This window comes from Chrysemys picta, chromosome 5 (assembly GCF_011386835.1).
Source record: "Chrysemys picta bellii isolate R12L10 chromosome 5, ASM1138683v2, whole genome shotgun sequence".
In the NCBI taxonomy this organism is placed as follows: domain Eukaryota; kingdom Metazoa; phylum Chordata; order Testudines; family Emydidae; genus Chrysemys; species Chrysemys picta.
The window spans coordinates 71,231,687-71,256,898 of record NC_088795.1 but is presented as its reverse complement, the minus strand read 5'-3'; the positions used below and the strand labels follow the sequence as shown (position 1 = coordinate 71,256,898).

Genomic DNA, 25,212 nt, shown 5'->3' with positions numbered 1-25,212 from the left:
GACATGAGTTAGATTATCCTCCTTTAATTCTTTATTAACCAAGTTCCATATCAGCTGTTGCATTGTTTTGCCTGGAACTGAAGTCAGGCTGACAAGCCTATAGTTAAGTGGGGTAATCCTGATTATCTTTTTAAAATATTGATACAACATTAGCTTTGTTCCAGTCCTCTGGAACTTCCCCAGTGTTCCAAGACTTATTAAAAATCAACTATAACAGTCCAGAGAGCTTACTGGCCTGCTCTTTTAGAACTCTTGGATGCAAGTTATCTAGTCCTGCTGATGTAAATATGTCTAACATTAGTAGTTTTGTCTCTAGTCCATGCCCTGTACTCTGAGGAAGGTGCTTTCAGCTGTTAGAGACAGCTTGATATGGAAGACAGTGCTAGTGAGTACAGGCAACACAACAGTAGTTGCCTAGCTCAGATAAGGGGCACTTAGTGTGCGTTTTCTGTGTTTGGATCCAGCTTTATCTTATCGACATAAAAAAATGTATCTTCTGAGACAAAACATTTCACAGCGAATTTAAGTCACTGTGCAGTCAGTACTGCAGAGCAGTTCTTCCAGGAGAGAAATCCAGATCCAGATATAGGTGTGTCTACTTAGATTTGTTAGTATCTTTTTTTAATTCCATGCTGCCCTACTATTGCACCTACTGCCACTCTCTGCAAGCTATTCCAGAACATGCCTTTGTAATTTTGGGGCTTTTTATTCTTCTCTGTCTCTCCTTCACAAGGGTACCTGTAAGAACTGGCAGACAGTACCATAATCATCTGTACCGTGCAAGATGAGACGTTGCAGATGTCCACTAGTAGGTCTTGTTTTTGGCTCAGGTACCCAATCTCAAAAAGAAGTGTGTGATTCAACATTGTGATTTCAAGAAACTTGTCAGAGTTCTGTCTTAAGGTTTTTTCCTCTGTCATAACCAGTACTCTTCTTTATACTATGAGATCCAGTAGCTCTGTTTGTTGCCAAACATGCAAGTCATTAAAACTACCCGGTTTCTTTAGTTATATTGGAGTTTCTTCAAAAATGCCTGACAAAGGCCTTGGCATCAATACCCATAAGCGTTAAACCACAACAGTAAGTGTAACCCAGATGGGGAGAGACATCATTGGTTCACAGCCTCTAGTGGTGCTTTCTTTTTGACCAGGTTCCTGATTAGGCAAGGCATGTAATTCCTATGGGGAATCTTAATTTATTCTCTGCTGTTTGCTTTGAAGTCCTGAGCTGTATGCACTGAAGTCTTTTGACTCTTAATGTTCTTTTTCTTGTTACCTTATTTTCAGTAAGAAGAAACTGTGAGCTGGCAGCCTTATTCTTTTTATGTATACAAGCTGCAGTCTTGTGGCCCTTGTATTCTTTTACTGTAGATGATGATAGACACTTCTTCACATCAAGCAGCCTTTGATCACAGAGTGCACAGTAGTTCTTTTAAAATTCCCCTTTCTCTCCTGCTTCATAACCTCCTGTCTTCTTTGTAATAGTGTGCTAGACAGATCCTAACAGTTCCAGATGGCTGTTTTGGACTTGCATAAGGTAGATTTTGTATCTGTAAACAATTTTTATGCATCTCTGGACTGATGAGTCTGAAAGGTACCCTCCCTGGTTTCTTGGATGATATTAATATCAGTGATAGGTGCAGTTGGTTCTTGACATTCACAACCTGTTAACCATTGCTGTCTTAATTTCTTTTTTTGTATTTAGAAGTGGGAACTAGCTCACTGATTTTTATTTACTGATTTTTTTTTAAGGGTCTCCCTTTAACTTTCCTCTTTGATTCTGAATATTATGGAAACTGCTTGGGAATCTGAACGCAACAGGGAGTCTTTAATCCCAAAACTTTTGCTACACTTCGATTGGTGTTTCTGGTTATCATCTGTGATGACCATAAACAACCCAGTAATTTCAGGCTCGTGTTTCTGATACGTTACTTAAAGGTGGTGGCTATTGTTTTAGCTATGGACTAACCCAAAGATGGCACAAGGTTTAGTTCACTTAATACAGCTCCTTTTATGTTACAACAAACTGAGCTGAGAAGAAAAAGGAGGAGGAACTGAAGAGTCAGAACAGGAAGTCCCAACCAACTCCTCTAAGTAACAAGAGTGTCTGTCTTTAAAGAATCTCTGAAACAATGTATCTATCATATATCAGTGGGGACTAATGGAGAAAAAGTTAGTCTTGTTCCATCCCCTATTGGATAAGAGGCACTCTTATTTTCTAGGGAGGGTATGACAAGCCCTCTTGGTTGAACTGGAGAGCAAATGGCTCCAGGACAAATCTGAGAGAGTTCTTGGAGCTAAGGACCCTGTAGATCTTGTAGCTGTGCTCATGTTTAAGGCCCTACTATGATTGAGTGGTTGCACTCGCCTGTCTTGGAAGGTGATACACACATATGGTCCAAAGAATGTCAAGACTGCTATTCTTATTCCCTTTGTAATACTCCAGTTGTGGATGCTGTTTTGACCAAAGCCAAAAGTTCTATGAAATTTATGACTTTGGGCTAAAATCCTTAGAGATAAGCATTAGGAATGAGACAATTTTCAAATGGCAGTAATAGCTACATGCATTGTAAACTACTTGTACTGAATGAGCAAAATTTAATTTTATATTTACAAGACCTATAATTTCACTGTTTCTGAAAGAAATTCAGAATATGGTTTTAAAAAGTTGTACCTGGAATGATAATTCAACAGGAGTTCTATCTCTCTCCACACTAACAGCAACAAAATAATAATTTAGGTATAATTTGTATGGTATAACTTCTAATAGTAGAAAGATACTTGCCATGGTTTTCACTGAAAAATGCAGATGGTTAACAGGTGTTTTGAAGGAGGTAATTTGCACTAGTAGAATGAGAGAATTCCATTCAGAAGTAGTAGAGGAAGAGAAATGTAATGTGACACCGTCATATTGGTTGCCTCATGATCATTCTGCCTTTAGATTTTGGTATAAAACTGAAACTACATTGGTGGGTTTGGGCAACGATTTCCTATCCAGCAGTGTCCATGCTTCTGCCTTTTGATACTGCTGAACATGAAGTGGTGTTAACAAGTTTGCAGTAAATAGTAGCACATTGTTTTACTTTGGAGGACTCTGAGGAAAATCAGGGGTATTTGTTAGCCCAAAGGGGGAACTGCAGGATTCTATCCTGGTCACACACACAGCTTGTGTGATTGAATATGAAGGTGTCTGGTAAGGAAGCACGGACTGTCATGCTTTAGTGTGCTAATGACATTTAGCTCTGTATCTCCTTCATGTTGAACCAGCCGATTCAATGGTACGAATAACTCTGCAGGAGGGGGCATAAATAAGAGGCTAGCTGTCTGATGTTTAGTCTTTATAAAAGGAAGATAATTTTGGTAGGCTGGGGAAAACAACCAGAAGTGATGAGGGATTATATTAGTGTGGCTTTTGTTAGTAGTTCAGGTCATAGTTTAGGAATTTTGTTAGACCTGAACCTTTCCCTGCTGCTGGAGCCTTTCTCCGCTGCCACCCCCCTACCAGAGCCTTTCCTTGCATCCAGAGCCTTTCTATATGGCAGGGAAAGGCTCCAGCAGTGGGGAGGTAGTGGGATATTACATTGCTAAAAATATGTGTAGATGTTTGATGTACTTCTTAGGCTTGTAGAGACCTATGTAGGGTATATTGCCTAAGGGTCAAGAATGGAGGGCACTCTGCTTATCTATTCTGAGCCATGCCTCAGCATCTACACTGTTATTTACATCCATGCAAGCTGGGCATGCAATGTCTGTACTCTACACTCCACCATAAGTCTAGATTTACCTTCAGTTTAAGTCAAGAAACAACAGATGGAGACAAAGGGGATACAAGGAAACAATGAGGCCATGTCCACGCTCCGGAGCTTATGCTGGCGTAGCCCTCTATTGTAGATACTGTGTCTGCTGACAGATGTTTTTCTATCAGTATGGTAATACCATCTCCCCAAATAACATTAGCTCTGCTGACAGAAGCACTCTTCTTTCAGCGTAGTTGTGTCTACACCTGGGCTTTTTCAGTGTAGCCTGTGCCCACCACCCCTGCAATCCTTGTGATGTAGCTATATCAGCGTAACTTTCTAGTATAGACCAGGCCTGAGACAATATTGGTCAGCCTGATATGCAGCTGTGTCAGTATGCCAGCAGTCTAACTGTTGTCATAGTTACTTAAGGTGTTGAACTCCATTAGTTTCATTTCATTAACCTTCTTCAGCAAAGTACTTTCCATGGTCTGTTTTTATTTAAAAAACAAACAAAACAGAGATTCTGTACTATGGTACTAGTGTGCAATTAAGTATATTAACAGAACAAAAAAAGTACAAGAGATATCTCACCATACTCTTCCATGCCAGTGGTATTGTAACATCTGTGGATGTTACAGTTCAAGTGTTAAGAAAGTAACTGAATTTGTAAATTCCAAATGATCTCTTGTCCTTTATATAACTGGACTATAAATAACTTTGTCAACAAAAATAATATAAAGTAGTTTTGATAGTTTTGTTATCCAGTACCAAACATTTTTTAAAACCTTGGGGTTTTTTGTTTCACTGGTCTAGAATCCTAATCCATTATCTGGCCAATGTAAATAACTGTTGCTAGCATAGCACATATTACATTCTTCTGGGAGATCATGTACGTTCTGTCTTGGGTACAGTTGATTTATTTGGAAATCACAAGGCTGTATATATAATCAGAAGATGATTTAAATGAAAATAAGTTATAGCTGTTTCACAGCTTACCTTACGGATCACACCATTATTAAACATTTTGGAGGAATAAATTTTAATTATATTGTGCTTATAAGGCTGAATGATATGTGACCATTTCTGCTAGGTTTTGAAAACTATGAACATGTAGTTCATTATTGAATACTGAAAGTGCAAGATTGTCTTTTATTAATACATTGAATGCAGTATGATGATAATCTCGCTGTGTGTGGTGCTATGGCATCTTGTAGGAATATTTTCTTAGAAAAATGTGAAAGAAGAAACTTAACAAACCAGTGTTCAGCCAAAAAATCTGATTGAATGTAATTTTAATTCTGAATGTCATGGTAGCAATTTATATTTATGTGCTGATGTATTGGAACAGACAGGCATACAATACATTTTGTTAATATATATTTTTAATTTGCGGTCTTCAAAACTGAATGAACAATGGAATGGTTCAGAAGTTTGTTTAGAAATTAAGGGATTGTTTTACAGTAGAGTTGATAGATGAAAATAGTTTATGCTTTCTGTATCGTATACTGGGAGGAGGGAGGCGGGGTTGTTTTGAGTTCTTACATGGTATGGTTGAAAGAGGGTGGGGGGGACACTGCCCCTGTGTGAGCCTGTTTTCCCAAGAGTGACAGTACACAGGCTCCTAAAGAATTATCTGAGGTTTTATAGATCAGAAGAAGGTAACAATTACTCTACTGATTTTCAAAAGGAATGGAATTCTGTAGGCAGAACCCCCATTAGGATCTGCCTGTAAAGGAACTGCAGCTTTTCATTGGTGTGCTTGTTAAAGATTACCAGTCTTGATAATACTGAATTTCAAAAGCTGGCACTTCTAAATAGAAGAATAAATGAAAGTGGCAACAATAGCACAGTGACTGTGGTCTACTATTGTCTTGCTTTTTGTAGCCCACACATCAAAGGGAATTTTCCACTAGAAGGAGTGCTTTTGGGTGAACTGCAGCTGAATTGTGTATTGCATTTCAGCTTCAGGCTACAAAAACAACCAAGGATTTAAGTCTATTCAACAGTAGGATGTAAAACCTACCTCTTGGAAGGCTTCTGGATTCTTGTTAAGAATTCTCATGAAAATGTTGTTTGTTATAATTAGAAACCATACTTTCAGCTTCCCCTGTGCTGGGAAATTGCTTATCTGTTTCCTTAACTGGCTATGATGAATTCAAGATCTTAAACTGGAAAAAGAGAGACAAACCTAGTTGTCCAGTTATGGCTTACCAACCGATGGTAGAATGCTGTGCTCAACTAGTTTACTGTTAAAGATCTTTTTTCAGTATCTTAACACACTATTTTCTCTTGCTCTTTTTTTTCTTTTAATACTAGAATATGAATCCCCCCCTTCCGCCACCACCTCTTTTGTCTACCACAATCATTGCTTCAACATCTTCAGGGCTGCCTTCTTCAGGAGTAGTACAAAGGCCTGCATCAGGAACAACTGACCAAACACCACATTTACGGCCACAGTCTCGACCAAGTGTGTAAGTGAAATTGAAATGTTACCAGTTGTGAGTTTGGGGAGTGGGCAGAAGGGAGGTGTGAAGGGAAGGGGAAAGAGGAGAAGAAAATATAGTAAGACAAGTCATTTCAGATATAAATTGGAACATGTTCATGACTCACCAGCTGGCCTGAGTCCTGCTAAAATTCCCAGAAAGCAGTGTGTATAATTAGGAAACAAAAGCAACACAATGGAGTTGATATGTGATCTCCCCTAACAGTCTTCATGTTGAAGGTTATTTATAGCATAGGTAAATATAATAGCATGCTGCTGCATTGTATTATGTGGATAAAATACAAATAAATGGAATATTCATCATGTAGAGAGTGAATGTACTTTTCTTTTCCTTGAGTTAGGGATGAGGACTACCTAATTCACAAGTGGCAATGTCATCAACTATAAAAGGAATCAAAAGACCATCCCCATGTAGAATAATTTATGCTAGAACACAGAAAGCATTGTATCTTGTTTGGCATGTTATATTATCATCTCATTGTCAGGCTGCCTGTGCAGGTTACAAGTGCAGTTCGAATGAGGATTCTACAGTTAAGTTAATTAGTGGGTGGCAGTTTGGAACGAAGACAGAAAGCTGCTAGCTAGTGTTATCCAATACAATAAAATAGGAGTAATATTGCCAGGTGAAAAATATTTCATATATAACATGTGGTTAACATGATAGATGATTGGTGGTGTGTCATTAGATGGCATGGGCATTTCTTGGGGTTATGATATCCCAGCACCTGTCATGCTATAGTCTTTAATTGTTGCCCTGACAACATCTCTCTTCTTGAAAATTTCATTGTATGAGCAATCTGGAAGAGTAGATTATGCAGGTGAGGGCCTGCACAAATTGTTGGACCGGTGGAAGCAGTAAAGGTTTGATAGGAAGGAAGGGGACAAAAATAGTTGTAAAATACATCTTTAAAAAAAGAAGCAGAAAAGGAGAGGACATGACTGACAATCCTCCCTCCCTTCCTCCTCCAGTCATGATTCCATAGTTTTAAAAATGTTATTAAGATGATGTTAAAAAAAATAGTGAACAGAGTTTGAGCATAGAAGTTTCTGGTTATCCGGGAATAACATACAGATTATCGAGGGTGCAAAGTTTGGTTTAAGATCAGGTGGCATGAGGAATACATAATCTGCAATATCCCCGATTGGGGGTAAAAGGTTGATGAAGCTGTAGCTTCTCAGGAGGAAAATAAGTGGGTTTTAAAAGTGAAACAGCAGCCACTCTGTAGGCGTAAGCTTCCAGCAACATAGCACATCTCCCTCCAGCACTTCAATTGCACTGTAGGGACCCAGTTCTCTGATTTAAAAAGAAAAAGTTGATTCAGAAGTATTTTGTTTATTTCTGAATCTGGTCTTTCATTCCCAAGTATAAATACTCACAGAAAGGAAAAGAAGTGTGTGTGTGTGGGGGGGGGGGGGGGGGGCGGGGAAGGCGTGGAGAAGAATTTAATGGCTAGGAAACCCAGAAAAAGAAGCTACAGTAAATAACAAAATTTACAATTCGTATTTTCAGTTATTTCTAATGTACATTAATTTTAATAACATACACTAACAAGGAACACATAATAACTGATTAAAAATTTAACATAATACTTTTCCCTTAATAGCACTTCTTTTTATAGTTGCCACAAGATGATTGGTGGTGTGTCATTAGATGGCATGGGCATTTCTTGGGGTTATGATATCCCAGCACCTGTCATGCTATAGTCTTTAATTGTTGCCCTTCACTTTGAACTCTTACCCAGTCAGGAAAGTGGAAGAAAGTGATTTTGTACCTTTTTATGTTTAAACTAGGACTGTGAAACAATTAAAAAAAATTGCAATTAATCACGAGATTAAAAAAACATGGAAATCACAGTTTTAATCACACTGTTAATAATACAGTAGCATTTATTTAAATATTTTTGGATATTTTCTACATTTTCAAATATATTGATTTCAAGTACAACACAGAATACAAAGTGTACAGTGCTCACTTTATATTATTTTTGATTACAAATATTAGCACTGTAAAAAAGATAAAAGAAATAGTATATAATATATAAATATAATGTATATAGTATTATATATAATATAATATAATATATATAGTACATAGTAAATAAGAAGCGGGCAGCATTATCTCCTATAAAGGTAAACAAACTTGTTTGTCTTAGCAATTGGCTGAACAAGTAGGACTGAGTGGACTTGTAGGCTCTAAGTTTCACATTGTTTTGTTTTTGAGTACAGTTATGTAACAACAAAAAATCTACATTTGTAAGTTGCACTTTCACGATAAAGAGATTGCACTACAGTACTTGTATGAGGTGAATATAAAAATATAATTTCTTTTGTTTTTTACAGTTTCAAATATTTATTTAAAAAAGTGAGCACTGTACACTTTGTATTGTGTGTTGTAATTGAAATCAATATATTTGAAAATGTAGAAAAACATCCAAAATATTAATAATAAATTTCAATTGATATTCTATTACTGTTTAACGGTGCGATGAAAACTGCAATTAATCGCAATTAATTTTTTTAATTGAGTTAATTACTTTTGAGCTAATTGCTTGAGTTAACTGCGATTAATTGACAGCCTTAGTTGAAACATTAGATAAAAAGAGATTCATGTGCTTTCCTTTCTTCTAGGTATATTGCCATATATCCATACAGTCCTCGAAAAGAGGATGAACTGGAACTGCGAAAGGGGGAGATGTTTTTAGTCTTTGAACGTTGTCAAGATGGCTGGTTCAAAGGAACCTCCATGCATACAAGCAAGATTGGTGTTTTCCCTGGCAATTATGTGGCACCAATCACAAGGTATGATTTTTTTTTAAGCAAGTGTCTGAATAGTTTACTTTGTTTCTAGTTGTTCACATTGATTTGTATGTTATACTTAAACCTAAAACCAGCAATGATATGAAGAGCATCGCCTTTTAGTAACTACTTATGTTTTCGTTTTTTTTTTTTTTAAATAATTGAATCAAAGGGCTTTTTAATTTTGGCAGGACGGTGACAAGTGCTTCGCAAGCAAAAGTCCCAATGTCTACTGCTGGCCAGACAGCACGAGTGATGACCATGGTCAGCCCTTCCACTGCTGGTGGAACATCACAGAAACTTCAGGGGAACAGCATGACAGTCCATTCCAATGTGGTCCCAACTGCTGTCGTTTCTGCAGCACATATCCAAACTAGTCCACAAACTAAGGTTCTTATGCATATGTCGGGGCAAATGACTGTCAACCAGGCTCGCAATGCTGTTAGAACAGGTAAAAAGAACTTGTGCTTCACACCGAACATAGTCAGCCTGTGAAATTCACTGATGCAAGAGGTCAGTCAGATAATGTGGATTTTTTTTTTTTTAAGAGGCAGATAATTTCTGAAACTCTAATACACCTTTCTGGAATTGCTGAGTAACTTATTGTTCTCAAATGAATGCAAGGCAGAAAAACCAATCCAATGTAATAAAAAAATTTTGGTGCTGCAGAGTCCAGGCCAGGCCCTGTCTCTCCTAAACTTCCCTGTTGAAGCGTTCATAGTACTACAGGAGACGTCGGGGTGCTGGGAGGCGAAGACGGTCTATTAAAGGAGAGCTATTAAAGTATACATATCATTTAGTGACCGTTCCTTTCCTAAGTGAGAGAAAAGATGTCTGGCTCCTACCCTAGGTGCTCTTCTGTGTTTGAAGAGCTGTATCAGATTTGTGAATCATGTCTGTCTTAGCCAGGTAAGAGCGAATTGCTACAATGTTGACTCAGTCTGCCCAAATTGAAAGAAGGGGGGAAACAGGGAAATCAAGAACTAGATGCTGTGGTTACATAGTGTTGCAAAGGGATCCCAATAAGCAGCCGGAAAATGTCACTAGTAGCAGAAATACTAGAGCAGATTGGTATTTGAGGAGAATGTGAACCAACCTCAAAAGTCTATCTGAACTTCAAGTTTCAAAACACTGAAGGAAGGAAGCTGCACTCCACTAGGAGGATTGCACTGTGGCTAGGTTTGTTCACTGTGTGATTATTTCATGTACAGCTTTGCTAGGTGCAGTTATTAGTCTTCCTATGAAATTTCAGATGTTGGCCAATGCAAGTGGGTAGAGTACCAGGCTTGGTTAGTTCTTCTTCAAGTGGTTGCAGATGTGTATTCCACTAAGGTGTGCAAATCTCTAGCATGCCAAGGCCAGAGAACTTTGCCTAGCAGTACACTTAGGGGCAGCATGCATGCCTTCTGGCCCTTCATAGCCCCTCCCATGACTATTTATGGGCAGTGCCACCTAGACCCCCTTCAGTTCCTTCTCACTCCCTGCTGCTTGAATTGAAGTGCTCTGTGTGGTATCTGTCTCATGCTTTACTGTCATGGTGCTTTGCTGTGAGCTTGTGTATTTAGCTAGTTTTAATGTACCCTTAGTAGTTAGCTAGTTAGTAGTAATTTAGTTAAGTAGGATTTAGTCAGGTTTGATGCCCTTAACAGGTTTGAAACACTGCCCATCATGTGGGGTGACTATCCCTAATAATGGCCCCACACTCTGTGTTTGTGTCTTGCAGAAGTGCCCCATTTGTAAGTCTTTCAGAAAGAGAATGCAGGTGGCTAGAGACCTGCACCTGAAGCAACACCTTATGGAGCAGGGCATGAGGCCTGTTTTGGGGAAGGGTGCATCCACAGATTGTCCAGCCCCTCAGAGAACTTTGGAACCAGCACAGGTTGTTGTTGCATGGCCAGATTCTGATTCCTTTCTGAGGAGAAAGATAAATTGTTCTCCTTTCTCTGGTCCTCTGAGGAGAAGGACTCTCAAAACGGATCAGGGCCAGTCTAGAGCTTGGAGAGATTCCTCCTCCTCTACTGAAAGGAGTAGACTGGCACAGGGATTCCTTCAGAATACAGGACAGAGTTAGGCTATCTAGCTCCTCTCTGGTACTAAGGCGATTGGACACCATACTGCTGATTCCAACATCGTCTGTGGAACATTAATTGAATCTGGTGATGTCAGCACTGACTGTTTCCGCTCCACTGGCATATCTGGCAGCATCAGACTTGCTCTGCCTTTCTGTTCCTGACTCTCCATTAATTCAGGGGCACTCAGTTTTGTATAATAAGCACTGGCTGGACTGGTTGCAGAGTATTCCCTGTGCCAGCACTGTTTCAGTACCATTTAAAACTCAGCATGCAGAGCTGAGTTCAGCCTTCTGTTCGGTACTTAAAAGCTCATCATGGCAGGTACTGACTTCAGTACGGACGATGGTTTTGGTGTAGACCAAGCCTGATGTATTGGTACCAGCCTCATCTCCAGTACCAAAGTCCATTCCATTGCCAAGCATACGTGCAATGCCGCAACCAGTACCCAAGATGCCAGCTACCTTAGTGTTGGCACTGATGTGGCCTGCATATTGGGCTTCAGAAGAGGCTGGATGTTTGCTTGCTCCACCTGAAGTGGCTCCTCCATTGCCACCAGGCTCTTGGAAGGTTCATCAAGATTGAGTTTGAGGACATCTTCCACCTCTCCTTTCTCTTCCAAGTACCAGTCTCAAAAATCTTTGAGACTTCCTGGGGCTCACCATCAGTACTGAGATTGGCATTATTCCAGCAGTAGGGAAAGGGGCTCTTGGCCCAGTTCCTACTTGCCACCAATGCCATATCCTTATCCTCAGTGGCCTCTCTGGAACCCTTGGGATGTTCCTCAATCTGCGAAGTCCTGATCATCTGCTCAGTCCAGGGCAAGGTCACCAGTCCCTTTGGTAGTCTCCCCTTTTGAACCACCTACACTGCAGACAGACTGAGGCTGATTATCTTCTCTTCCTTCCTTTTTCTCCTCACTGAATGATTCCATAATCCTCTTCTCCTGTGCCAGAGGATTTTAAGTTGTATCAAGATATCCTGAGGTGAATGGTTACAGCCTAGGGCATTCAGGCTGAGTTTGTTCAGGAGAACATCCATACGTTGATGGACCTTCTCCAGCTGTCAGTTTCAGGAAGGGTAGCTCTCTCTCTGTAAATGAAGTGCTTTTGGAACCTATGAAGACTTTGTGGCATACTCTAACTCCCTTGCTGTCCACAGCGAAGTGTACTGATGAAAGGTATTATGTTCCTCTGCAGGGTTTCAAGTGCTTTCACTCACCTCTAGCCCCTAACTCTCTTGTCATTACAGCATCAAGCGAGAGGTTGTGACAAGGGACGTATAAGTCCATGCCTAAAGACAAAGAGGTTAGTTTTAATGGGAAGGAAAATTAATTCAACTGTGTCTTTACAAATGCACATTTCTAATCAGCAAGTGCTATTATCAAAATATAATTTTGTAAATTAGGAGGCTATATTCAAATTTACGGATAAGCTGCTAGAAATCCTCCAGGGAATTGTTTAAAGCTTTCATTGCAGAAGGCCATCTAGTGGCAAAGATGTCACTACAGTCAGCACTGGATGTGGTGTACACCACTTCTAGGATTATGGCCTCAGCTAGCTCTGGCAAAGTTCCTGAGGTCCAACAACGCTTAGAGGACTTACCTTTTGAAGATCAGTTTTTGTTTTATGAGAAAACAGATGAGTTCTCAGAGTCCTGGTCCCTGTGTGTATTCCACACATGGATACGCATCTGTGCCATGCACCCAAATCCAGAAATTCTAACAGGCAGTGTCCATTCGCCCACACAAGCGCAGTAGATCTCCTCGTGCTCCCGACCAAGGACATAAGAGTCAATGCAGTCCTATGCCTCGCCAGTTCCTTCTTACTGCCACATGGCCTGAGTCAGAATCCCTGTGCCCACAGATTTCTGCTGCTTTTTCTCTTGATAGAATTGGCAAATAGATTTGTAAACAGTTTTTATACTTCATAGTTTTTATATTACCATATAACTGTGTACTATCGTTAGTATGGCTTGTTTTTCCCCATTCTGGGGACTCCCTCCCCATAATTAGGGACTATGCCCAGAGTCCCGGGGTTGAAGAATTGTATCTCTTGCCCTCACTTCTTCTCTGAGAGCAACCATCACCAATGTTGCTTTGTGTGGCTTGGATGATATGCATATTTCTACTAAGTGCAGTATTTGTGTCTTGTTTCCACCAAGAATGCACGAAACTTGTGAGTTTTGTCTAAAGAAACACCTTATGAAGAAGGCTGAGGCCCCATTCTGAACTGGGCAAGGGAGACCCTCTGTACATAGGACCCAGTAGACCGTACTGCATCCCTCCAAGCATGAGCTTAAGAGCAGAGTCTGCAGCTCCTAAGCCCAAAGACTCTTTCTTCAAGGCTTCCCATGAGAGTACAGTGCACTCTCATGGTCGCAAGGACAGAACCCCGTCCTGTACTGTCCACAGGAAACATGATCACTTCATGAGCCTGTCAAAGTCAGGTGAGCCTTTTTGTGTGGATCCTAAGGGACCAACATGGTTGAAAACCCCTAAGTTGGAGGGTGCAGCGTGCAAAAAGAAAACTCCTCTGATTCTGTTGGTGACGCCAGCTCCATAATCTGCCATTTCAGTTTAAGAGTGCAGTTCTGGATTTATTGGTACTGGCTTGCTTATCTAAGGAACACACTAGTTCTCAAGACATGCTGGAACCATTGGTTCTGACCATCGGAAACCCCCAACCCAACCCCACCCCAGACACTGGGACATACAGAGACATATACTACACCAAAGGATATCTTCCTTCCTTGTCTGCAGCTCAGTCTCTCATCCTTTCCAGCCCAGCCCTCCTGAGGGATCTTACCACGCCAGAAGATACTACTACTTCGGTGTCTCAGGAACTCTCTCATCTTTAACCATTGGGCAGGCATGCCCTGGTGCCATTGGCCCCACCATTGGAAGGGGAGCATTTTTCAGGCTTTAATGAGTCAGAATTTCTGGCCACTCCTCCATCTCCTTGGAGGACTCTAACAGGAAGTCAATGAGATCTGGATGCTACCCCTCCAGATGTGACTTCCCTAGGGACCCCTGGTACCTGTTGCCATGTTTCCCCACAAATGGCTGATCCCTCTTTCTGGCCTTATTGGGGCTCATGGGACTCTCTCAGCTGCCAGGGACCCACCCAGGAATCTGGCCACACTTCTCCTTCTCGGCACATACCGAATCTGTCAGAGTATGAGGAGGAGAGGATATTGACCTGGATCCACAGGTATCAGCGGGAATCTCATCCTTGTCTCTGAATCAAGTGGTCACTCTTTACTCTTCATCTCTGCTGGACATCATAACCAGTACCAAGAGCTAGTGCAGAGGATTGCCAATGACCTACCAATACAGCAGGAGGTGGTCCAGGACCCACAACACTGGTTCCTGGATATTTTGTAATCTTCCAGTTAACGAGGTCATCCTGGAGCTGGCTAGATTGGTATGACACACTCCAGCATCCTGTACCCCCACACCTGAAAGAGCTGAGGTGCTATTTCATTTCCACAAAGGGAGCTGAATTTATTTTCTCCCACCCTGCACCCAACTTTCTGGTGGTACAGGCAGCAATGGAGAGGGCTAGGTCGCAACATCTAAGGACCACCCTGACAGACAAGGGCTCATAGAGGTTGGATTTCTTGGAGAGAAAGGTCTTCATCTATGGGCCTGCCATTCTGTATTGCTATCAGGCTGTTAGCTAAATATGATTTTAACAACTATTCAAGGCTGGTGGACTTTAAGGACAAGCTTCCTACTGAGGACAAAGCCCAATTTCAGTCTTTCATAGAGGAGGGTAAGTTAGTAGCAAGATATGGCATCCACAGGACTGACCTCTGGTATAGTCATAAGGAAGGATTCTTGGCTACAGTCTTCAGGTTTCCCTAGAAAGTTTCAGAATACCATACAGAATCTTCCCTTCGACGACTCAGATCTCTTCAATGAGAAAACGGATGAGTCCCTACACCTGTCAAAGACTCTGTGCTCCTTGGGGATTTATGCTCTGGCCTCTAAGAGAAAACATTAGAGACAAACATATAGGTCAAGGTCACGCTCTCCTCAAGCCAAGCCTGCAGTGAAACATCAGAGGTTCAGAGGCCTTGCTTTTTGGCTCCCTCGACCACCACAACCTCTACCCATTCCAAGTCTCCTACAAAGGCTACTTAGGTGAGTCTCAACTGAGACATCCAACCACCACTGATGCTAGCCACCTCTTCCCCCATTATTTAGGAGGCCATCTCACATTCTTCACCCACAATGGGGGCTTGATCATGACAGACTTCGGTCTTGGAAATTATTCATCGAGGGAACTCCATCAAGTTCTTCTCCCTCACTCCTCACAACCACTCTTCCTGATCCCCCTTCAGAGACCACTCTCATGAGATGATTGTTCATCAGGAGGCAGACACCCTCTTACAGTGAGGGGCAATAGAGTGCATCTTTCCTCAGTATGAAGGAAGAGAGTTCTATTCCCCAAATTTTCTAGTCCCACAAAGAGACCCATTCTGGACCTTTGGCAACTAAACAGCTTTATTAGAAAGTCGAAATTCAAGATGGGTACGTTAGTATCGATAATCTTTTCACTACAGGAGGAGATGTGGTTCGTGGCTCTTGACATGAAGGACGCATACTTTCATGTAAACATTCATCATTCCCCCAGAAGGTTCCTACGATTTATAGTGGGCCAAGAACATTTCCAGTTCAGAGTCCTTCCCTTTGGGCTAGCAATAGCACCCAGAATGTTCACAAGTTTTGTCTGTGGTGGTAGCCCAAATGAGACACCAGAGTTACAATTTTCCCATATCTGGATGATTGGTTCTTGGTAAGTCTCTCCTGCCAAGAGGTCAAGTCGGTGACAGAGTTTCTGCTCCATCTTCTAGCAGTCCTGGTCACCTGCATAAACAAAGTAAGCACAGATTACTCACAGACCAAAAACTATGATCAGAATATGCCTCTCGCTTATAAGCCATATGGTCTTGTGCGCTCATGTGAAGCTGTTCACCAGGCTTCATCTATGATGTCTACACCCTTGGCTCTGGTCAGTCTATCACCAAAGATCGTATCAACACCAAAGTGACCATTCCCACCAGATTCATCACCTCCCTCACCTGTTAATCAAATCCAGAGAGAGTAAGAATGGATGTTCCCTTAAACACTCCTAGTCCCAATGTCACCATCATAACAGACACTTCCCTTCTGAACAACCACATTGCATAAGGACCCTTAACGAGGCCAGAGTGCACATCAGTATACTAGAACTGAGAGCAGTCCACCTGCCTTGCAGAACCTTTCTTCCACTTACACATTTACATCATATCCAAGTGATGTTAGACAACATCCCCATGGTCTTTTACATAAGCAAACAGGGTAGAGCAAGGTCTCTTCCCTTTTGCCTGAAAGCAATTAGGCTTTGGAATTGGTGCATGAGAAACCATATCACTATCTAACTATGTCTACACTGGCAAGTTTCTGCGCCACAAGTTATACCACTTTTATTAAAACGCTGGAATTAAACCACTGTTGTGTGTCCACGTTGTGCTCCTTGTGGTGCTGGAGCGCATCCACATTAGCAGCTCTTGAACAGCAAAGACAGCAGTGCATTGTGGTAGCTATCCCACTGTGCAACTGGCTGCAGGGTGCTTTGGGAACAGTTTGCAATGCCTCATGGGGCAGGCACAGCATCACATGATGCAGGTTTCCCAATCCCATTGTTCCATGGGCATCCTACTACATTGCCAGCTGCTTTTCAACTGCAGTGTGGGGGAGGAAGTGTGTGTGACAGGGAGTTAGGGTGACCAGATGTCCTGATTTTATAGGGACAGTCCTGATATTCGGGGCTTTTTCTTATATGGGCACCTATTACCCCCAGATCCCGGTGCTGATTTTCCATATTTGCTATCTGGTCACCCTACAGGGAGTGTGTGTGTATATGGATGGGGGGAGAGAGACAGTGTGTTTTGGGGGACAGTGTGTTTTGCTGAGTGTGTCAGCATCCTGTCTTGTAAGTTCAGACAGTGGCAGGAAGCAACCAATCCTGAGGCAGGGGGAGGGGGGAAACCTCAACATCAGCCCCCGCCTCCCTCCCTGGGCTCTCTGCACAGCAATCACACACACACACACACCCTCTGTGTTCAACATTAATGGTTTGCTTTGTGTCCCTGAACAGATCAGCACACCATGCAACAGCTGTCCGTCAGAAACGGTGCTTTGAAAGGGGAGAGGCGCATGTCTCCAGGGCAGTCAAGTTCAAAACAATGAGCAGAGCAGTCACTTGAGGCGTTATGGGACAGTTCCAGAGCCCAATTATATGGTAGAAAGCAATCAAGTGTCTACACTGGCAATAGAGCACTGGAGCCTCTGTGCAAATAGCCTTACGACTCTCGTTGATGTGTTTTTTTTGCAGTGCTGCAACTGAGGAGTTTCTGTGCACAAAGTGGCTTGCAGTGTGTGCATATTTGCGGTTTGAGCACAAAAAGCTGCTTTACTGCGCAGAAACTTGCCAGTGTAGACAAGCCCTAAGCCACATACCTCCCAGGTGCTCAGAACCCTTTAATAGACCACCTGAGCAGGCACTTCTCTGCAGACCAAAAGTGGGAGATTCACCACTATGTCCCAAGTGAAATATTCACTCAGTGGGGTACACCTCAATGGGATTTCTTTGTGTCCCAAATGAACAAAAACTTCCCCTGTGGGCAATGGCTCTCAAGACGGCGCTCTCTTGTTGTCATGGCCAAATGATCTCAGATATGCCTTTCCTTCCATTCCCCTGCTACCACAGGTCCTGAGAAAGGTCTGTCATGACGGGCCATTATCATTTTCCTAAAAACCAAATGGCGTAGGCAATTTTGCTTCCCAGAACTCCTGAAAATGTCACCTCCTCCCATTTCCAGATCTCAGGGAGGCAGGGATTAAAATCAGACACCCCAATCTGGACTCGCTCTATCTCATGGTCTGGTGTTTGGTTGGGCATCGGAAGTAGAATGCTCTTGTTTGACACCCATTCAAGCTATTCTTTCCCAAAATAGGAAAGGTTCAACTTGGACCTGCTATCTTACTTAATGGAGATGTTTCTGTATCTAGATGCAGCGTAATAAGCCTTCTCAAGGCATTGCAAGTATTCTGATCATTTTCGATGATCTCCTATCTCTTAAAAACCCAGGCTTTTCCATTAGCTCCCTGTGGGTCCATCTCACCGTGATTAGTGCCTTCCTCCCTCCAGTGGATGGATGTTCTGTACGTACACACACGCGCACACACACACACTCTTACTTCATGAAGGGCTCAGGACCTTTCCACCAGTAGTCAAACCTACATCTCAATGGTACCTCAATTTCATCCCATCAACACTCACCAGAACACCGTGTGAACAATAGCTGACATGCTCCATCTCCCAGCTGTCCATGAAAGTTGCATTTTTAGTTGCTATCACTTCATCCAGGAAAGTGAGTGATTTGGGAGCCCTCATGGTAGACCCTCCTGGTACACTTTTTCCATAAGGAAAAGGTATCCCTTCATCTCTGTCCTAAATTCTTCCCCAAGGTTATTTCTGAATTCCATGCTAACCAAAGTATCCACTAATCTGTCCTTTTCCCAAAACCCCACATTTTTGCTGAAGAGAAAATACTTTCTTCCCTCAACCTCAGATATGCCCTGGTGTTCTATCTGCCAAGGACCAAACCTATTAGAAAATTAAGACTTTTTCTCACCGTAGCAGAAAGGCCGCAAAGTCAAGTAATATCCTCTCAGAGAATCTCTAAGTGGGTGCATCATAAAGTGATACAGATTAGCACATACACCTTCTTCTAACACAGGAGGGCACATGCCATCTCTATAGCTTCCCTGCAGGATGTACCCATAGGAGGTATATGCACAGCAGCCACTTGGAGTGCCATCCACACATTCATTATGTGCATATTCAGGATGCACCAGTGGGACCTGCAGTACTGCAAGCTTCCTCACATAGCCCTTCAGTCTGAGCATTGCTTGTCAATCACCCTTATGTGGAATACACATAGGCACCAGCACTCGAAGAAGAAATGGAGGTTATTTACCTGTAGCTGGAACTTCTTTGAGCTTTATGGTCCCTGTCTGTATTCCATTACCCTCCCTCCATCCCCTCTGTTTTGGATCCGATTGGATTCGTGGTCAGAAGAACTGAAGAGACATTGGTTCACACTACCTCTTGTGCCCTTGGCTGGGACACAAAATCTATTGTGCATTTGCAGGCCAGTGGACACTGCTTGTTAGAATTTCTGGAGTTGGGTACATGGTGCACATGCATACCCACATGTGGAATACAGATAAGGACCACACATCTCGAAGAACTTCCAGTTACAGGTAAGTAACCTGCATACATTACATTCTTTAAAAGACTCTCAGGCTACTTTACGTTCAATGGGAGTTTATACCCAGTGTCAGAGATGCCGATATGGAGATCAGCAACAATAGCAGCAGTATTTCTAACAGTCCGCTTATTTGGCTAGACAGCAGGATTTCTCTAGAAAGAGATCTAACTCACAAAGGAGAAGGTCTTCTGATTCAAATTTCAACAAACTGGCCTATTCTTCATCAGCTTTGGGCATGCAATTAACTTGACTCTCCTACTGAGGACAGTATTCCAGTTGTAATTATCCCCATGATATTTCCTCCATTTGGGGACAGGCTTGCCCATTTCTACGGTGCTTGGGAAGCAATAACCATGGACAAGCAGGTCTTAAACACTTTGGATTGGGTTATGCCATCCAATTTCTGTCTATCCCCGCTTCCCACCATCCTGACCCTTTTTTTTTTTCCAGAGACCCCACTCACAAGTCACTGCTCCTTCTGCAGATCCACACTCTTGTTTCACAAGCTATAGAGGAAGATCCCCTTCAGAATCAGGGAAAGGGCTTCTACTCATTACTTCCTGATCCCCAAGTCAAAGGGAGAGGTGAGACCCATTCTGGATCTTAAAGGCCTCAACACATACATCAAATATCAGATTCCATGTGGTAACCTTAGCTATAATTGTCCCCACATTAGCATATGACTGGTTTGCTGCCATCTGTCTTTAGGATGCCTACTTTCATGTGGCAATTTTCCCAAGCAACAGGAAGTTTCTGAGATTTGTAGTAACATGTCAATATTATCAATACACAGTTCTTCCCTTTGGACTATCATCAGCCCCACGTGTGTTTACTGAATGCATGACAGTAATGACAGCCTATCTCAGAAGGATAGGAATTCATGTCTTTTCTTACTTGAATGATTGGTTACTGAGGCACAAGTTTGAAGCAAAACTGTTGTAACCCTGATCCTAGCACTAGCACCTGCTCCAGTTTCAACCAAGATGGGTAGTATTAGGGCCTGCATCTATGATGCAACAGCATAGAATGCTATCCTGGCAAGCGAGATAGCCAATGAGATGGCAGCTCGAGCTGGGGAGAAGACTCAGAAAGTGCCATAGAGACAGCTGAAAGGCGGTTGAAGAAGGAGGTTAAAAGAGAGCAGAGCTGGGTAAAAAGGGGATTTGCCAGAGAAAGCTGTGTTAGAGGAAGCAGGACCTAGAAGGGCCAAGAACAAGGAGCCAGGCAACAAGGGGCCTAGAGTGTATGAACAGTGAGATTGACCACTGGGACGCTAACAGAGGGAATGCAGTTTGGGTGCAGTAGGCCAGTGGGTGTGGCTCTCCAGGTGAAGAACTCTTTCACAGGTGAACCGTTGGAAAGAGGTCTGGCTCTTTGTAGTGTCAAATGAAGAAACATTGCCAGGCTGGAGAGAGGTGAAGTCGGGACACCAGAGGTGAATTCAAACTTGGCAGCCAAGGAGAGAAGTAGCCGATTCCCTCTTGGGAGACACAGTGTGGTGGTGACAAATTTATTTTATTGTGATGGTAATTTACAGTTTATTATTCTCGTAAGTAAGTATTTGATGTTACTTCATATTATTTATGTTCTTTACAAAGGAAAACCCAGAAATTCGTTAAGTTTAAAAATTTAAGGTTTGCCTCTGCCTCTCCTCACAGTAGGCATAGCCTAGCTGAGGCCTGGGACACTGCATTAGTCCTCATTCCTGCCCAGTTAACACTTCATCTCTTTGATTTACTGGGGCTGATTTTGAACAAAAGGAAGTCAATATTAATTCCAGCAGAAATAATTGAGTTCACTGGAGTCCTACTGGACTCTGAGTTCAATGACTTTTCTACCAAACTATTGTTTTCAGACAATTCGTCACCTATGTCTGTCCCTCCAGTCTCACTCTTGAACTACGGTTCATGTTTGTCTGTTGTTACTAGATCATATGGCTGCAGTAGTCCAGCATGTGAGATTGCGTCTTCATTCTCTTCAATACTTGCTGAAGTTAGTCTGTTTCCCAAGTTGTCAGTCATTAGACAAGCTTGTCTGAGTGCCACTGGTGATCGTTGAGTCCCTAGAGTGGTGAGCACATCACGTCAATGCATGTGAAGGTGTTTCATATGCCCATCCTGCACTGACCAGGACTATAGTTACTGATGGCTCCACAATAGGGTGACCAGACGTCCTGATAAAATCGGGACCGTCCTGATATCTAGGCGTTTGTCCTGTGTCCCGACCAATATTTGTCCTGATATTTCGCCGTACTTTTTTTTTTTTTTTTTTTGCTCCGCCAGTGACTCCCCTCCCATGTGTCCCAATATTTTCTTCCTCTCATCTGGTCACCCTACACCACAATAGTTTGGGGAGCACATCTAGAGACTTTGAAAGGTTAGGGTTTGTGGACAAAATAGGAAGCTCCCTTCATATAAACATCCTGGAGTTTGAGCAATTTACAATGCATGCTGGACCTTTTGAGCTCAGATCAAGGGCACAGTGGTTCACCTGCTTATGGACAATACCACCACAATGTATTATGTGAACAAGCAGGGAGGCTCCTGCTTCATCCAGCGCTGTCAAGTAGCAATATAGTTTTGACTCTTTTGCATGAAAGAAGGCATCACTTATCCAGCCACACACTTACTGGGGGATCAGAATCAGTTGGCTGATCACCTCAGCAGGAATTTCTCCCAGAGTCATAAGTAGTCTCTGAAGAGCAGCATTTGGAGCTGCATCTTCAGAGAATGGGACATTCTGTCTGTTGACCTGTTTGTTACAAGGGACAACAAGAAGTGCCATCAGTTTTGCTCCAGATCAAGTCTCAATCCAAGATCTTTAACTGACATCTGTGATTTGAATTGGAGATCAGTCCTGGTGTATGCTTCCCTCCCAGTCCCACTCATCTCTCAAGTTATTCACAAACTGAAGCTAGATCATGCTAACCCGATTCTTGTTGTACCAGCTTGACCAAGACAATGTTGGTTCTCCGACCTTAAAAGTCTATCTGTTCAGTCTCCCAAATCTCTTCCCCTTCTTCCTGACCTCCTGATTCATCCTCTTGGATGCTGTATGGTTAGATGAGAAGGAAGGAAGATTTTCAGACCCAGTTCAATGAGTCCTACTTAATAATAGAAAACCCTCTACTAGGTCTACCTATTTTCCAAGTGGAAGCATTTTCAGTTTGAGCACTAGCTCAAGGAGTCCAGCTGATGCTAGCCCGCGTTTATTTTGGATTACCCGTTACATCTTAAGTCCTCAAGTCTGCCTTTCAGCTCAGTGAGGGGTCCACTTAGCGGTGGTTTCGCATTCCACCCTCCGTTCCAAGGGAATTCAGTTTTTCCTCATTCCATGGTATTTAGATTTCTAAAAGGTATTGTCTGTCTTTTCCCACCTATAAAGAAATGGTTCCCTTGTGGGAGCTTAACGCTGTGCTGGCTGCCCTCATGGGACCTCCCATCTGAGCCTTTAGCAACTTGTTCTCTCTCCTTCCTCTGTCAAAAGGCAGCCTTTCTTATTGCCATAACGTCTCATAGACTCATAGACTTTAAGGTCAGAAGGGACCATTATGAACATCTGGTCTGACCCCCTGCATGCCGCAGGCCACAAAACCGTCCCCACCCTTCCCTTGACTCTGCTGATGAAGTCCCCAAATCCTGTGTCTTGGTGACTTCAATTGGCAGAGAACCCTCCTGCTAGCGATCCCTGCCCCATGCTGCGGAGGAAGGCGAAAAACCTCCAGGGCCTCAGCCAATCTACCCTGGAGGAAAATTCCTTCCCAACCCCAAATATGGCGATCAGTAAGACCCCGAGCATGTAGGCAAGAGTCTCCAGCCTGACCCTTGTTAGCCATTATACTATTTACCTGCTATTGCTCGGTATTCCTCAGCTAATGTGTTTTACCATTAAACCATTCCCTCCATAAACTTATCTAATTTAATCTTAAAACCAGACAGGTCCCTCGCCCCCACCGTTTCCCTCGGAAGGCCGTTCCAATATTTCACCCCTCTGACGGTCAGAAACCTTCGTCTAATTTCAAGCCTAAACTTCCCCACTGCCAGTTTATATCCATTCGTTCTCGTGTCCACATTAGTACTAAGCTGGAATAATTCCTCTCCCTCCCTGGTATTTATCCCTCTGATATATTTAAAGAGAGCAATCATATCCCCCCTCAGCCTTCGTTTTGTCAGACTAAACAACCCAAGCTCCTCTAGTCTCCTTTCATACGACAGGTTTTCCATTCCTCTGATCATCCTAGTGGCTCTTCTCTGCACCCGTTCCAATTTGAGTTCATCTTTTTTAAACATGGGAGACCAGAACTGCACACAGTACTCCAAATGAGGTCTCACCAGCGCCTTATACAACGGAAGCAGCACCTCTTTATCCCTACTAGATATACCTCGCCTAATGCATCCCAAGACCGCATTGGCTTTTTTTCACCGCCACGTCACATTGTCGACTCATAGTCATCCTCCGGTCTACAAGAACCCCTAGGTCCTTCTCCTCTTCCGTTACTTCTAACCAATGCGTCCCCAGCTTGTAACTAAAATTGTTGTTAGTCATCCCTAAATGCATCACCTTACACTTTTCACTATTAAATTTCATCCTATTTCTGATACTCCAATTCACAAGCTCATTCAAGTCTCCCTGCAGAATATCCCTATCCTCCTCCGAATTGGCAACGCCTCCCACCTTCGTATCATCTGCAAACTTTATCAGTCCACTCCTGCAATCGGTTCCGAGGTCAGTAATAAATAGATTAAATAAAATGGGTCCCAAAACAGAACCCTGAGGAACTCCACTGGTAACCTCCCTCCAACCTGACAGTTCACCCTTCAATACGACCCGCTGCATTCTCCCCATTAACCAATTCCTTATCCACCTCTGGATTTTCATATCGATCCCCATCTTTTCCAGCTTAACCAATAATTCCTCATGGGGTACAGTATCAAACGCTTTACTGAAATCCAGGTATATTAGGTCCACCGCATTTCCCTTATCTCATAAGTCCGTTACTTTCTCGAAGAAGGAGATCAGATTCGTTTGGCACGATCTGCCCTTCGTAAAACCATGTTGTAATTTATCGCACTTGCCATTAACCTCAAGGTCCTCAACTAGTTTCTCTTTCAGAATTTTCTCCAGCACCTTGCACACTACAGATGTTTAACAGGCCTGTAGTTACCCGGATCACTTTTTTCCCCTTTCTTGAAAATAGGAACCACATTAGCTATTCTCCAGTCTAACGGAACCACCCCCGAGTTTACAGATTCATTAAATATTATCGCTAATGGGCCTGCTATTTCCCGCGCCAATTCCTTCAATATTCTCGGATGAAGATCGTCCGGTCCTCCCGACTTAGCCCCATTAAGGCGTTCGAGCTTTGTTTCTACCTCGGATATGGTAATCCCCCATTCTGTTTGCCCCTCTGTCATGGTGCTAGTATCCCTAATACCTTCATTGGCCTCATTAAACACCGATGCAAAATATTCACAAGGAGAGTAAGTGAACTGCAGACCCTAATGGCAAGGCTGCCCTATACACAGTTTTTCAAAGACAAGTTGGCCTTAAGACCACACCCCAAATTTTTGTCTAAAGTGGTTTCACTGTTTTACCTTAAGCAAACAATATACTTACCTATATTTTTCCTAAGCCTCATTCAAATGCGGATGAACAGCACCTTCATTCACTGGATGAGAGATGATCATTGGAGTTCTTTCTGTAAAGGACTAAACCATTCAGTGCATCACCTCAACTTTTTGTGTCCTGTGTGGATTGGACGGGAGGTTAGGTGATTTCGG

The 25,212-nt window shown here is 42.6% G+C and overlaps 1 protein-coding gene across 7 annotated transcripts in view; it reads left to right on the top strand.

The window, feature by feature from the left end:
• Positions 1-25,212, top strand: part of SH3RF1 (SH3 domain containing ring finger 1) — a 168,698-nt gene that overhangs the window by 113,009 nt on the left and 30,477 nt on the right. For all 7 annotated transcript variants that reach the window (XR_010601407.1, XR_006172597.2, XM_065596551.1 and 4 more), the window contains exons 7-9: positions 6,056-6,210; positions 8,871-9,041; positions 9,230-9,489. Coding sequence is in view for 5 of the 7 variants with exons in the window: in XM_065596551.1 (XP_065452623.1) it covers positions 6,056-6,210; positions 8,871-9,041; positions 9,230-9,489 (586 nt within the window). In the remaining 2 variants the exon portion in view is untranslated. The remainder of the gene's footprint in view (positions 1-6,055; positions 6,211-8,870; positions 9,042-9,229; positions 9,490-25,212) is intronic.